General features: G+C 35.3%; 1 protein-coding gene across 1 annotated transcript in view; it reads right to left on the bottom strand.

The window, feature by feature from the left end:
• The window catches only part of LOC113501851 (oxysterol-binding protein-related protein 1), a 45215-nt gene that overhangs the window by 6215 nt on the left and 22119 nt on the right, over positions 1-16881 (bottom strand). Inside the window, exons 2-3 of the mRNA XM_026883143.1 lie at positions 12903-13143; positions 611-831 (exon numbers count right to left, since the gene is read on the bottom strand). Of these exons, the coding sequence (XP_026738944.1) occupies positions 611-831; positions 12903-12937 (256 nt within the window). The 5' untranslated portion in view covers positions 12938-13143. The remainder of the gene's footprint in view (positions 1-610; positions 832-12902; positions 13144-16881) is intronic.

The raw sequence follows: 16881 nt of genomic DNA, 5'->3' as shown, positions 1-16881 counted from the left end.
GTTAAAAATGTTGGGCTAGATACAATAGCCAATATTGGTTACACACATTCTGCTGGCGATGAGGGCTTTTGTTAAGTCTTCTGTATTGTTGGTTTAACAATAGCCGAGGAAAATATCCATAGTTAAATAGCTTGATGACGGTTTTCTTTAGCCTGTTGATAGGGTCTTGATAAGGTTTTCATTATAAAGCATTTCATTTAATGGATGTAGAATTTTTTTAACGTTTTGAGGAACTCTTATTCCGCTGCAATTCAGAAATGTAAGCATTTCATGATTTAACTGTTTGACCCGAAAAAAGTGATAATTGATCATGTAACGATTTTTTTTTTGTTAATGTGCCTATTTCCCACGTTTGGATCTGTTATAATCTTTCAAACCAACATAGCCATATAAAGAAACATAGATATAAAAACTTACTGCCAATAACAACATCCAGATTGTCTCCTTTTAATTGATACTTAATATTACCATGTCATGGATTGACAGCAGATGCTTGCGTGTTGTCAACGTTGGTCCTATTTGAACTACCCTAAAACTACGTCGACAAGGGGAGGCGATAGACGAACGGCAATGTAATCACCAAGGAACCTGAAGTTAGCTAAAACCTTACCAGCGATATACTCCATCCTGGCCACAGGGTCGGTCTGCTCCGAGGCCATGCGCAGCAGGTGCGCGTACTCCAGGTACTCCAGCATCCGCTGTAGGAACGACAGCGGCTCGTTGAACACCACCGGCATCGTGATCTTCGACAGCTCCTTACCGACGCAGTTCTTCAATACAGACCAGAGGGAGAAGTCGCCGCGGCTAAATTGAGCCACTGGGAGGGAGGTTCTGTGGACAACAATTGTAACATTATTAATTTGAACACGAATTCTGAAATTTTAATGTAGTTAAGGATTCTAGGACTAATAGACAGTCAAATTATCCTACATCGTCAAACGTCAGTACTTCACAAAGGCCACTCTGTGATTTACTGACCAAGATGCGCACCTTGGGATCGGCCTCGAAACCTTTGACTTCGCAATCCTGCGGTTTTATAACTAGTCTACCGCAGCATCAAACATTCACGTAAATACGTATTAAACAAAACGCTTTTTATAATTACATTGATGATGAATTACATCTTTTATAACTCATTAGATCCTCTCAGTACCCAAAAAAGCCAATTTTATCAGTATTAGGCATAAAACTACCGTTAACAACTTTTCTTCCAAGTTATTAAGTAATTCAGTGCTTCTAGCCTCAACTTAGCACTGAAATGGACCTATTAGTATTCCTGAAACGTTAGTCACAAGGGTAATAATTATGCTCCATCAAAGAGGCTGTATTATAGACCTCATTACGCCATTTTCTCATAAAACTGGTGAGAAAATGCATTGACATTCAAGTCTCGCTTTAAATTGTTTCGTTTTATAGAAATTGAGTTTAGTTTTGTTAAAGGAGGTAATAATACGCTGCGAAAGTCAGAACAGCGCTTCAGGGATTTAGGTAGTGTAGGTTCATGAATGAATAATGCCTGAAATTCATGTTTCGAAACTAGGAACAGCACTAGGGAAAATCAGGTGGCAAAAAATGTTACGTCTTTTTTAAATGGGATTAAAAATTAAAATGAACGCTGAGAAAATTCTGGTTTTATTCAACGTCGTGTTATAGAATAGAAGGTAAAAGTAGCTCCGAACGAAAGCGGCACTACTTGAACTAACTTTCTTTTAGAAAAGTTAGCAAGATGAGATTACCTGATACGCTGTCGCCGGCATCACTTCTACACATCGTTGCTTCCAAGTTTAAATACTTTGGATTACTCTACACTTCACATAGCTTAACATTTTATACACACGTAACTCAAACAAACAAAACAAACTAAATAAATACACTATTATTATAATAATACCCCCATTATCCACATAATTTCCACATGTCGGAACAAGTGACCTGTGACAAGCAAACTAAATCAGCTGCTGTTCTAACCCGAAAATGCCTTACAATAAATCGGTGAGGGTGCTATCGACCGAGGGAACGGGGCCAAGGGCGGCTTAGCGAGTCGCTCAACCCCCAGCTATCGCGTGCCACTGTTAAGGCAAGTTAAGGCTGCGGGCACACAGCTATGCGAATTTACCGCGACGCTCGACCGCGCGGCTTCATAAATAACGAGCTACTGGTTTCTTACAGATAACCGTTGTAATTACCTACCATTTTAGAAAACTGAAATTGCTACTTTCACTTCTTCATACATTTGTATCAGGGTATAATTGTAGAACGATCCTAACGTAAAATTCGGTTGTTTACAGACTTACATCCAGCCACTGCATTGGATAAAAGTTGAAATTGGTGATTGGTATGTTTACTGTTGTTACAGTGACTAAACCTCCTCTGTAAAAAATATATGTAGCTTCAAAAACGGAAGAAAAAAGGTGACCAATAAGGATGACTTGGATAAGGACGATGGAATTGTAATTGTGGAAGTAAGGCACGGACCTTGCGGTTTTAACTACATTGAGAAATTTAATCTTTGTCTCGCGGGGGATTTCCAGACATTCAAGTCACATGCAAAAGACACCTAGATTCTGTGGGTTTGGCGTTATGACCAGTAGGCTATCCGTATAGTCATTGCAGTTTTGCAGGCCCACAGGTGGTAAAACAAATGCCTTCTTCATCCGATCTCTGTCATACGACAATGGTCGGTGTATCCAACCCTAAGATCCCAGTGAGCGTAAAGTCGCTGGATATTAGAATGAAGTGCCGACGCGCTGGGCTTTACACGCTTCGCTGTCCCCAGAATAAAGACAAGAGGTTCATTTTAGGGTTCCCTACTCGAAGGGTGAAAACGGAACCTTTAGCCCTAGTTATCTGTCTGTCAGTAGGCTATACATAAAGAGAGTTAAAAATTTCTAAAATGTTGTATTTCTATTGACACTATAACAATGAAATCAAAATGGAGATTTAGCAGCAGTTGATGCGATCATTGATGGGAAAACCTTAACCGTTAAAAAATTGTTTTTCTTTGCCCCATAGGCACGGAAACCTAAATCGTGAGACCGACTCGTACTTGACGGGTTTTATTAACCCTCAACTCCAGCACTCCAGGGATTTCCTCCGCGACAAGTGAAAGACACTTATAAATGTTAAAGCCGCAAGAAATGTAGTTGTCTTCTGGGATTATTGAGAAGTACCTAAAACTGTCGTATCCCAAGGCATTTCTATTATGTTAAACTTTTTGGTTGTGCCTACATTCATCTTGTTTGATGGATAAAAGGGATACGGAATTATTTTTAAAGGATTTTGCTCTACCTACGCAGTATTCAAGGAACTAGGCAGGCATTGAATACACCCACATTCGGCAAAAGGTTCTGTCAATATTTGGAGATCCAGTTGCTGTTACTAGGAAATATTCTCCAAAAACACAAGGCTGTTTTATTAAACATAGACATAAATTAAGAAAAATTATAGAAAGCACGGATATCGTAAAATTGACCAAGATTTTTAAATCAGCAATTAATTTATGACCGAAACAAACTTGAACGTTGCTTTAAATTTTGTTTTTTGTTACGGCGGCAGCAGAAATACCTCACCTGTATATATTTAACTGTCTCAGTAATTTAGGTTCATGGATAGACGGACGGACAGAAGAGCCGTAATAATAAGGTTTCGTTTTTATCTTTTGGGTTCGTAACCATTAAACGTGCATAAAACGTTTTTAACGAACGAACATCAATTCAATTAAATTGAACGAGATCATTTCCGAATCACGCTCAATTTTGTTTAAATTTCGTTGCAGAGGGATTAAATTGTGCGGTATCTCTATCAAAGAGACTTCTTCTTTCTTCTTTCACAAATGCTGTTTTGACGTTATTCTTGTTGTTCCGTTTCTCTGCAACTTGGGTAATCCCAGTTTCGATACAGGATAAAGTAAAATATCCCAAAATCTCGAAAGTTTTATCTTTCGATCAAAGTCGGGCACTTAATAAAGATTCAGTTTTCGAGGCCACACGAGACATTACTGGGGCCCATACGTACACTTATACCTTTATAAAGATTTCAGAATAATATTAAGTGGTCCATAAATTATGAAAAATATTGTCAGTTTTTCTCATTGCGGCGTTGAAATGAATTTTAGTATGAATGATCGTGCGATATTTTTAATTTCAATTATATTATTCGAGTTAGCATTAATAATAAGGAAAATATTGAATTGGATGTGTAAAAGTGTCATTGGCTTATTGTTTCTGCTTCCGATAAATAATATGAGAGACACACATCATAAATACCAAGTATTTTATTCGATTGTATAATTTCTGACAATGTATTTTTAGAGGGACTGAAGTTCAAGAGTCAATTCTGCAAATGAATGGGTGGTTGAATATTCATTGAGAACACAAAGCGAACAGATTGCAGCATCATGTTTATTTATTAAATAATTTTTCGTTTCAGCTACAAATAACGGTTAAAATACTTTTGTTGAATTGAAGCTGTGAAGATTAATTTAATCAAAATATTAAAGTGGTATTGTAAAATATTTGTGCACTTTTTCTCTATTTAAACATCAATATTTTTAAAAATTGTCATTTTGTAGGAATATCTTACGGTCTGTTTACATTTAATGACACACAAAACTAATTTTGTTTCAAGTGAAAACGATAGAGTTTTTTTTACTTGAACCGTATTTTAGTCGTGATGTTAAATATAACGAGCGTAACCGCGAAAGGCAGTTAATTGAAAAAAAAAATACTTTATTTTTCCGGCGAACACGTATGCTCCTAAAATTTTCAATAAAAAAATTAACTTTTATTCCCCGAAAAGTCCAACTGAAATTGACAGCACAATTTAAAACTTTTGTAGAGCAAAACTCGGCGTAACAATATGTTTACTACTGTCATAGGACAAATATTTGTGTGGTCCACGAGTGAGTGTCGTAAGTCTGGATGACTTTGTGCATGTGACTTAAAAGTTTGTGAAATTCCCCGTAACGCAAGGATTCAATTCCTTAGTTCGGGAGTCGTTTTTTCTAAGAGAAAAACATTTAAGTCCTTAAAGATCCATTAACCAGTTGATAAGGATAATGACGTCCTTAATTTGTGTGTTTTTTCCTGAGACTCACCCTTTAAACTATGAAAGGTAGTGGTATTCCCAAAGGTAAACTTATATGAGGAATGGAAATACAATTTCCGAATGAAACTCGAATAAATTTCCTCTCATATATTCCGTTGGTATCGAAAACTGACAGCGCGATGTATTGATGCCTTAGGCGGCTATGTGGATGTTACGTGTGATATGCTATTCCGAAGCGAAGTTGCATTTGTGCATATACGAATGTTCACTTGAATTTTTTGCTCTTTTAAACGATGATATTTTTTAGTTTGGTATACTTTTTACTTTATTGGATGTGCTAAGTCCAAAGGGGAATGTTTTAAATGTACTAATTTGATTTTATTAATATACGTTCATTGAAACGCCACAGGTAAAAAAAAAGTTCTTTTATCTGAAAGAAAAATTTAAGGTACAAAAATCTTCGTTTGTACCGCAAGGTTAGGGATGGGAGGGTTAGGGAGACAACAACAACCATCCGTCCGCCGTTATTTCGGTAACTAAGCTCGTAAATTAGTCAGATATAGCTAAACAAATTACTCTGTAAATAAAATTATAACAATATAATAATATCCTCAAAAATAACTTTCGCAATCTCACATCCCTAATTGAATCAGACACATCGCTATACAATAAGGTATCCATAAATTAAGGCGGACATTCCTGACGAGGGTTTATCTAGGAAATAGGACCGGACGCCGCTCGATAAGGGACTGTCCCGGACTTATCAGATAAAATTATTGTGTCCTTTTATAAACTGTGTCTTTTTTGGGACACATCGTATTTTTCTGGGAAAAATTCTTATCAAAAGATTGTACCTTTACGGAATTTCTCAGTTAACTGGGGAATCCGTTTTTCAGTTAAGCTGATTATACGAGTCTTGGGAATTTGGAAGAAAGACAACGACAAAAAAGGGTTTAATTCAAATGCCTAAGCAAAGTCCAAAGTTACACAGATAAAGTTGGGGATCTCAACAATATATAATCTCAAAAATATGCTTCGCGCATTAAGAATACACCTTATCCTGAGCCAACATTAGGATAGTCGTACAAACAGAAGGGTCGCCATTTATCTTCCGTGAGCTGTAAATCCTGAATGAAAACATCAGGCAAGAGGCAGCCGCTAGTGTTGAACAAACAGCGGTAAATCAAGCCGCGTCCTTGAGCCGTCGAGGTTACGTTTATTTAATTTCAATAAAAGAGTTAGGGGAAGATAAAAGTAAAGGACCGGAGAACATTATCTAGATGATAATGAGGAAAATGCGATTTGAACTCCATTAAGTGTTTCTTTTTCGTCAAAATGTACCACTTCAAATATTTTGGGAATTGTTATATTTTTAATTTTAACAATCAAATTGTTCTCATAGACAGGTGGATACATGGAAAGTACAGTATCCACTCCTCCTCGAATAAATTTAGGTTTCCTATATAACCGTGAAAGGATAAAATAATTGCTTACTCGCCTCTATATTTCAGTTTCTACTCTTATAACTCATCGAATTAACTAATAATTAAATTCAATCTATTTTGACGCTATTGAATAAAGCTAAAGCAGATACATCGCTACTTTACGAGTCAAAATAAAAAGTTAAAAAAATAGCTTAATACTTCCTTAGCGAAACATATACATAGCACATTAATCACTCTTACATCAAAGTACCAGGTTAGCATAAAATACGAGAGCTTACAAACTTAATCAAGCGTAGGCGACCTCGGGCGTCACCCGACAGCTGTCAACCAGCCGGCAGGCATCCAAGCCTCTGAACGAATTCAATTTGAAATACGTAGAGCCAATTTAAACGTTCATAATTGATTTATGCCAAGGTGTTAGAAATTAATAGGTTAGTTTCGTCGACGGCTCGGTGGCGTGTTGTAGCCAATATTGATGTTTTGATTAGATCTGTGAAAGATTTATAGATCTTTGTTTGGTAAAATCCTTGGATGACAACTATTGGGTAACAGAAATAGTTTTATACTAGTGTGCGAGTCAAATGGCGAGTTTGATTTTTGTTACCAAGTCTGAACTACTGGTCTTGCATTATCGATCCGCATTCAAAACCAGCTTTAGCTATCACACTTTAAAACAATGCTCTCAAAAGCTAAAACTTATTTGACCAAAATCCCTATAACCTAGTAACACCTTGTATCTTCTATGTCTTCAAGTTAATTTCGCATACAAGATAGAACCACTAAACTCCGTTACCGTCTACCACCCACCGTCTCCAACACCAGTACTTAGTAGTGCAAACGGGACGCCACTCCACGCTGTGTAGAGCGCTGTCTTGCTTCCACTCATGCAACAATATTACTTTAAGAGATGGTGGTAGGTCCAGACTTAATTTGTGCCAGAGGGGTATGAATAATGAATACTGGCATATTCGCAGCGGTACTGAGTGCATGTGTTCTAGCATATGCACGAATAATGTAGAAGTAGTGAAGCTGACTGCACGGATAGCCAAGTTTTTGAAGTCATCACGCCAATCCCACTGAAGGGACGTGTTGCGGGTAGGACAAGCATAAAACTCCGTTTTACCACCCACAATCTCTTACACCAGAATGTAGTCGTGAAACCCCCTGCGAAACGAGGATTAAATATGTTAAAGAGGCCGAAGTACTTAAAAAAGAAATTTTAGTCCTTGCGGTGATCAGGTATTACAATAAATTATTTTAATTTTAGTTGTTCGTACTAAGTTTTGTCGTAGCTTAAGGATTGTTATGGTTTTAGCCATGTGATTCCCTTTTCCCAGGTGTTTTAGCCCAAGTACTATTTACATATACACAGTATTTATCATCAAGGTATGTAGGTATAGTAAAACAGCTGCAAACAAACCTTGACTTACCTTGGCTTAACTATGTATCCTTCGAAATGGTCTCAAGTATATGTCAGTAAATTATAACAACTTTAATGCAACGCCATCTAGTTTCAAACTAAGATGAGTACACATGGCTACACAACTGATGGGCAAAGTAATATATTCCTAACAAATAATAATTATATTCATTTAAATGCCTTACATTGATAGTACAAAATACGTACTGCAAACAAAACAACAGATCTAAACCACCAAGCAAATAGCAAATCAGATGAATCCATTGAACTTCCCACAACTAACTTATACATACATTTATAAAGTTTATCTACGTACGCAGCATGAATAATAGAAAACGTCCCAATTATTATTAACACTGGACCTGCCCCCCCCCCTCCTGTTGAAATCGGGATCAATACGCATCGACCTTGAGTCAAAGGGTCGCGAGAAAAATAAGCTGCCTATTATAAGCTTGGATTTTAAATGCTTGAGCGACGTTCCAATAAGATTTTAATCAGAGATTGGTTGGCTTATACTTATACGTTCTAGCTTTTGTTGGAGGAAAGTCATTTAAAATGATTTTTTATAAAAGGCCTAATTCACTAGAGGTAGCAATAAGGTTCCGTCACCGGTGACCGACCGACAGTTTATATTTCGTTGCCTGATAAATCTTGAGTCATTTTTTAAGTATGATATTATGAGAGCCAAGAGTGTTGTTCTTGAGATGTTTCCGGTTAAACCGATCAAATGAATTGGGGAAAACTGAAGCTCTAAAAGAAAACCGATTTGTTTTGACGCTATAAACGGAATCACCTCTTATAGAGCCAAAAACAAAGCCTAAATAAAAATAATAAGAACGTATCTCGTTTTATTAGCTCTTTTGGAACAAAACCATGTCAAATTCGGTGTGTAATGATACATTTATATTCTACGGCCGTGAGCCATGAAAATAATGAAAACAAAAGTATATCACAATACTCGGTAACGCCTGAGGGCAAAACACAATTATTCGTTTCGTTAATATTTATTCTACGAACGTATCTTGTAACTTTTCCGAAAAACCTCGAACCTAATACCCATTGTACAAAATAAACAAATGTATTATTTCGTATTAAGTACAGTTGAGCACAACAAAAGTATAAACTAAATGTTAAAATTTACATTTTGTCCTAAGACATGGGAATCTTAGGATCTTAAACATGCCATTTTCGTTCTTAAAAGCCTACCTGTCTCTATTTTGAGCCTTGCAGTGATAGAGCTAAAATTTGATTTGAAATTATTTGGACATAGTACTGATATTTTTATAATAACTATCGTGAGACTGATTCATTATTAAATGATGTAACGGTTTACTCACGCGTATTTATCGGGGTAGCCCGACTAGTTTCGGACCCAACCGGAGTCCTTAATCATGAGCAGACGCGACAGTTCGACTCGCGATCCCGCCGCGTCTGCTCATGATTAATAGTACTGATATGCTATTTATTGAATATCACTGAAATATCTGCCGCCAAAAATTATATACTTACTCATTCTTGTTTTTTGTTGAATGAAATAAAACTGTCTTCAACATATAAAGACCAAACTCTTCTAACATTTTTGTTCACGACTGTACAGACATTGACAAAAACCATCTTCTTGAGATTGTCTTACATATTAATAACGTTCGTTTGTTCGTCTGCTGATTGAAAGCAAACACTCATAAGATCTACCCACGCATTCAGGAGACCACCACGTACAAGAGAAATGAGGTCTTTAACCGATGTGGAAACGAGATAGACCTCTACATTAGATATAGCAGCATCCCTTTTCAGCAATAACAGTGATAGAGTAGTAAGTAACAGTGAGACGGTGATCAAGCGTGGGAGTTATGATGTAGATTACAAAAACAATTGAAGCCAACTTGTAGAGGTACACCGATGTTATAAATAACATTGACTTTAGAGGATGGGGTCCTTTTGGTTGCTTAAAATGTATTTTATATTAATTTTATGACGACCAAGCAGAAACTACTAATAATATTGGTAATAAGGTATTTAAAAGAAAATCTTTTTAGCTCATCAGACAAATTTACAAAAACTATTGAATACGTATTTATTTTATTTCGTTAACAATTATTTATTATTGAATTAAGTTGTTGTATAAATATTTTGAAATTGATTAATGACAATACATTGATTAGGTGATTAAAAATCTCGTGTGACGTCACTTACCAGTACGTTCTTTATAAGCAAGTGATATTTTTAGCCCCCACTGCCATACTTAAGTGCTGTTTATCTTCATTACTTTTTAATATTGTAATAAAATGAAAAATACGTATTTTTTTTGGAAATTTGTGAGGTGGACTTAACAGATTTACATTATTGGATTAAGTCAAATACCCTATTGTTGTCTCTATGTACAACAATACGTAGGTAGGTAGGCATATATGGATCTATATATACTCAGAATATGTAAACGTTCTGAGATCACTTGAGTTCCTGTTAAGGGCTCTTCGTGACAAGATATTGACAAAGATAAGGTCATGAGAGTTAGGGAGGAATATCTTTGCCAGGTTCGATAAAAAAATATTTAAGATCTTTCACTTTAAAACTGAAATATGCCTTTTATGTAATATTAAAAACTACAAAAATGTAAAAACTATCCGCGACACGGTGTCTCTATAGGTAGCGATATGAGAAAGCTGAGCTTATTTTTAAAACGTTTTTAATATTATTAATATAAAAATCTTACTCAGAAGATAAGATTTAAATAAAAAGCGAGGTGCACGTTGTCAGTAGATGATATTAAATAAAAAAACACCGCTCAACAAAATATTCTCTGCATTTTCTCATTCATTTACGCGAAAACAGCAAAAGCTTTTCTGAGAAGAAAACTTTATTTGTTAGTTTATTAAATTTAAAATTATATTAATTAAAAGTTTGATAGGTTGGGCTTGGCTTCAAAGATTTACTTAAACATTAAACTATATTCGTCTTTTAATAATGCTCTTATTTAAGATCAATTGTTAAGTTTTCATTTGTAAATAATTTATGTTTTGGCCCACCTTGCTATATGTTGCATTAGATAGAGAGGTATGGAAAGAGAAGATCTATATCTTACGGTTATTAATCTGTTGATAGAATAGTAAACAGAGTAATAAAACATTAGTTAGTATGTGATAAATGATGTTACGAGCAATAGCGACTTATAACCTCAATTGCGAACTAGATGTCGCCTTTATGTTTTGATGGAATATTAAATCTTTCATTATTTATCAATGTCTATTTTAATTATCCTCAACTTTCAGTAGTACTAACTTATTAAACACAATATGATTAACTTTACTCAAATATAACTGAATCGTATGAATTTTATTATTTAATAACGATTTCTTTTTGAGTTACGTACCCAGACCGAAATGTCCTACTGTTCATCCAACTCTCGCCAGGCTATATCTCATGAACCGCTATAACTAGACAGTTGAAAATGTGAGACGACCGCTATAACAACAAATAAAAACCTCAAAAACGAGGTTAAGCAATGATTGGTGCAGTCTTAAATATGAGGGGTGAAAATGTTCTTTCGAAAACTCGTTTTCTGAAACCGATTTAAACGTAACCCTGAGTGTTGCAAGCCCGACTTGCATGTCACTCTTTTTATAAATAAGAAAATAAACATCGTGTAAAAGATACTTGTTTCAAAATTAACTTACATTTATTCATGAAATTTCTAACACCGTTTACCCATATTCATTATCAAGCGAAGTATCCTTAAGAAAATGTTAAAGTTATATGGAATATTATAAAGTTTGGAGCGGTTTGGAGAGCGTGGGTATTCACGCAACGTAGCTTACCTACATAAATTATAGAAGTTATTCTCTCTGCAAATACTTAAGTGAATAATTATTGTTGGGAGTTTAGGTACTATCTAGGAATCTGAATTTGAAGGTAAGGTATTTAAATTTAATGCGCGATTGGAAAGCTAATTTCAATTGTAACAATGAACAAGCATAGTAAGTATATATTTTTATACACATAAAACCACCGTTCGAAATCGAGTCCGACTTACGACACAGTAGATTTCGCACAATTAGGATTAATAAACAAATACTTTGTCTAAAACATTAATGAATGTAATAACTGTTGCTGAATCTCGATTTAGCTGTTATAAGGACGACAGAAATACATCATCTGTAAAAATGTTAACTGTCTAGCAATCACAGTTTCGGAGATGTTCACCAAACTCAAAATCTATGTTTAATTAAAATTGGTCGAGCTATTTAAAAGCAGTAAGAGTTATAGTTTTTTGCCGAGGTTTTTTTTTAATTTTTATGTTACTGCAATTATCCTTTATTATACTCCATCGATAAGTTCCAATCACAAGTAATGACTAACTAAAACTCTGAAACAAAAAGTCCTTTGTGTCTGTCAAGAGCTACGAAGTTACAGAGGGGTCATTAAAATGGAATTCAATGCCTTTGACATTCGAGCTTTGTTCTCTGTACAGTCTAGCGTCTAGGTCACAGAAAATCTAGAAACAACTTGAAATCTGTCGACTTTGACAGAGGCGAACATGTGTAGAGGGAATTTCAACTGGGTACGGTACCGCTCGGAACCTCTGTACATATTTAACACGTAAGGATGGCGTAGAGTTATGGACATGTAGAGTCGACAGATTTTGGAATTGAGGTTATGTCGGTGTGTAGTGTCAAGGATTGATAGTCGCTCTTTTTGATATTTGAAAACAAAAGTGTTCCTGCTGTTTATCATTTTTTTTTGCAAATTTTAAAGCTGAGTTCGAATCGGCAAGAGCACAGTCGCAGTAGATTTAGCTCTCCATATTATTATTGATGAATGACGAATTAAACGGTTTAAATTGGCCAACCTATTTTAATAAGTAAAACAGTAGCCGCTAGTTAGATTATCTTTGTTTACCGTCGATAAAACACAGCCTTTCTAAAAAAAATATGTGTACCTAAAGATAAAACACTTAAAGTTATTTAATAATTGCTAAAAGTAATCCCACTTACCTATATTTACACTGCCTGTCAGCATTATCTTCCATCTTACACCTCCACTCCACTCCGTTCGGCTCCGTCCGACTGCACCCGACGTCGTCCGAACTTATACGATGAGACCCGAACACACCCGAACACTCGACGAACGATCCAAGTTCAAATTACACAGCACTATTCAATTGTTTATTTTGTCAACACTATTTAGTTTCCATAATGATTGGAATAGTTTTTAGATAATTTAGTTTTAAAGTTTCTAGAAAATTAATTTCAAGGAATGCGTTATTGCCTACATTTTAATTTAAGTTGAGATGTTTAATGCGTTTTTTGCTTTTGCAAGATGGCGTAAGAATGGCATAAATGTTTGTATATGTTTTCCCTGATAGAAAATACTTATTAAAAGAAGAAATGATAACAAGAGATAGTTTCTTAAGACATTTCTGTTCTTTTCCATAAAGTTTGCCATATTAACAGGCTCTTGTTTGTAAGTATGCTTGAAAAACCTTTCAAGATTAATTACATAGTTTTGTAGAAGTCTGGGATACCAACAAACTAGCATAAAACCCAAACTTGATTTATACCTAAAAATCTAAGTCCATATTGCTTTTGTGTCTACCTACACAGTAGAAAACAAAGTCATTTTCTCCAGCACACTACATAAACACTTATCTATATCTACACATGACTTAGTTGAAGCTAACCGAGGCTGTCTAACCGTTTAATAACATATTGAAGTCTAAATGGTACCGTCAGAAACAGATAACATGACAGGCTGCCTCAGACGAGTTACGTATGTACGGTCAGCAAAAAATTTAGAATAACAAATTTATATACTCAAAAATGGTCTTCAGCTAATTTTTTGTAAAATTCTCCCCTTATGACCAAGCTACATTCCTGGTCCCTGATTACGCTATTATCCTAATCATTTTGTAGGAGAATGTGATCAGTTTTACTTTAATGCAATTTCCATTCATTCATTGGCCATTGTAAATAGCAGCATTAGGCACTGTTCAATAAAAAACGCTTAAATATATGATAAATGACCTTTGGTTTTGTTATGTGACTAAGATTTGTGATTTTCTGCCTGTAGAATTGTCACTTTCTTTATTTTAAGATAGTTTATTTGCTTGTTATCAAGAGCTTTATAAGTTCATCAGTGTTCCATTGGCTTTTGACTCTGACTGTACATATGTAACTACCCGTGCCCGCTCCAAGAATAATGAATTACTAACTAGTGAAGTTCCGAACACGATCTAAAACACTTAATTAATGATTAAATATTTATTGTTACTGGAAACTGAGCGATACGAGTAAAGGTTAGTAGGTTTTAATACAATATGTTAGATAGCCTAGAACTATAGTCATGAAATCTAGAAAGCTTAATGTAACAGTCGATTTTATTTTAAAAACATTATAATTCTGTTACTAAAACATTTTATTTTTAATGTTAAAGAAAGCCTAAATGTATGTGTATTAAGTGGGATAGTGCAAAACCTTATTCGTTTTCTCAACTATACTAACTCAGACACTAACAAACGACAATAAATTTCAGATTCAAATGTGTTTTCCATGGAATACACCCGAAACCCCATCAAATGACGTATGTTGTTTTGTATGGAATATACCCAAAATCTCATTAAATAACAGTCGTAAAACAGCTGCCGCTAAACCCCTTTCCATCCTAATCCCGCTTTCCCTCAAGTCATCCCTCCATTCACCCTCTCAATGGGAAATGTAACCCCGATATAAAGGACCTACGTAACTGCGTTACGATAAATATATTCTACGAACTGCTACGACAACGCTACGCACGTAGCGCCTGGGAAAATGTAGTTCCCAATGTCAACGAAATTGTGTGGAACACAGAAATTCGCTTCGGCAACGGTGATAATGGGTCTGTTTTATTCCCGATGGCTACACTTCATAATGTAGGTATTGTTATGTTAAAATAGTGGATATAGAGATTCGTGAAATTCTTAGTAAAAGTCTTAGCACCAGCTTCAGTCAAACTGTAAAACTACAATGCAGTAATATAAAAGAAAATATAAAATTTCAAGGTGTGCTTATTTATTATTATAGATATAGAACACAGCTTTTCATGCAAAGGATAATAGATCTTATATAACTTTATTTCTATTATTTTCAAAGGACTATAAAGAGTTTTGCTATGACGACATGAAATTTAACTTAAAACTTAGACTTTTACGAAATTATCAAAAAAGATTTTAACCGTAACATGTTAATTTGAACTGCTTGAAGCTTCCACTCAAACTGCTTAAACCAGTACAAAATCGCTGACACACAAAAACATATAAATCAAACTAGCTTTAAACACGTGAATGTTTGACAAATCATTTCAACAACTGCGTAAAAGACATATTTGCATCAAAGCCTCGAAGACTATACTAGAAACCGACCCTAGTTTACACGTACAATACGAAATGGCTGCGTGATATACCAGACTCTAATAAATTAGACAACCTTTTATAATTATAGATCAACCTTTACGCCCTATAGTAACAATTTTTTCAACATTACACTAGGGTAAACACATAAAAGGAATCACCGACACCTTTTAACGAACCTCATCGCCAATATTACTCCATTCAACCTTTACAAGAACAAAGAGAAAGTTCATTCTTATTAAAGTTGGTAATTAAAGGCACCCGCATTAACTCGTTCACGCCCTGATTCATTAAGTGTTGCCCTGAGTTTGAAGGTTTTATATTAGCATTTGGCATTGATGTAATGTAGAGTCGTTGGCCAGTGCAATGGTGTGGCGACCTGAACTAGCTAGGAATGGAATTTATGCTACCTACGTGATAATTGATCATGTCAGGAATTGATATTAAAACTATTTTGAAGCTAACTCTTTCCTGGTTAGTTATGTAGATCTTAGTTTCTAACCCTTAGGCTCTAGACAGAGGAATGGCATTTCAACTGCAATCCATCTGCAAATTGCTATTTGCAGTTGACACGACCGCAAACCAAACTTGCAGTGCAACTGTATTCCGATTGCAATTGCACTGCACGTTTCATCTTTATAGTAAAGATGAAAATCTACCATTTTCTAAACTACGTGTATGAGAATCCTTGAGCCTTGAGCAAAGTAGAGCCAACTGCATTTATAGTAAAAATGTTTCCATTGCACTAAAAAAAAAACATAAAAACTATTTTGTTATTCTTTTTTCTTGGTGTTGTTAATTAGAGCACGCTAACGAATGATTCCCAGAGCCCGTATGAGCGCGGCGGTCACACGAGCCGGCGCGCATCACTGAACAGATTACTGGCACTCGTGTCCCAGAGAAATAACTAATTAAAACTGGATTTTGTATTTATATAATTGGGATTTCGGTTGAATGTCTGTCCTGTTAATTTATATGTACTATATTACTGCGACTTTAAAACAAATTTAGCTAGAGGCTTAGTATTAGTAATTGCTTTTTTGAGGTTGTTTTTTTAAAGGACTCTACCGCTAATTAATGTAATCCTGTGTTACGGGGGTTTCACAACCAGACTCGGAAAAATATACGAGGCTTACGCAAATGGTTGTCCTACGTAGGGATCGAATCATGGTTTAGCGTGGTATCGAAAACTTTGTTGGTGTCATCGGCATTAGGAAATTGAAATACTATAAGATATCGTTGTATAACCAAAACCAACTTTTACAAATATTCCATAGTACGAAAAGGCTTAAGCATTACTTTTCAAAGTAATACAGCTGCACTACCCTCGAGTGCTACGGTACTTTGCCGCTTTATGCTATCAGCAGCAAAATGACGTTGCACGTGACTGAATATAATATGTATCCTTATTAGCTAGATATAAGAGAAAATAGTTCTTGCTCGGAGCTTACCTGTTTACCCGAGCATGAATTTTTATGTTGCAAAAAACTATAAAGTGAACTTAGAACAAAAGTCGAGAAATATATACTTAGCCTCAGAAATTAGTTTTGATTTCCGAAAGGTTTTATCTGGAAATAGTGGGTGAATGG

The sequence above is a fragment of the Trichoplusia ni genome, chromosome 16, assembly GCF_003590095.1.
Source record: "Trichoplusia ni isolate ovarian cell line Hi5 chromosome 16, tn1, whole genome shotgun sequence".
In the NCBI taxonomy this organism is placed as follows: domain Eukaryota; kingdom Metazoa; phylum Arthropoda; class Insecta; order Lepidoptera; family Noctuidae; genus Trichoplusia; species Trichoplusia ni.
This window is presented reverse-complemented; position numbering and strand designations above follow the sequence as displayed.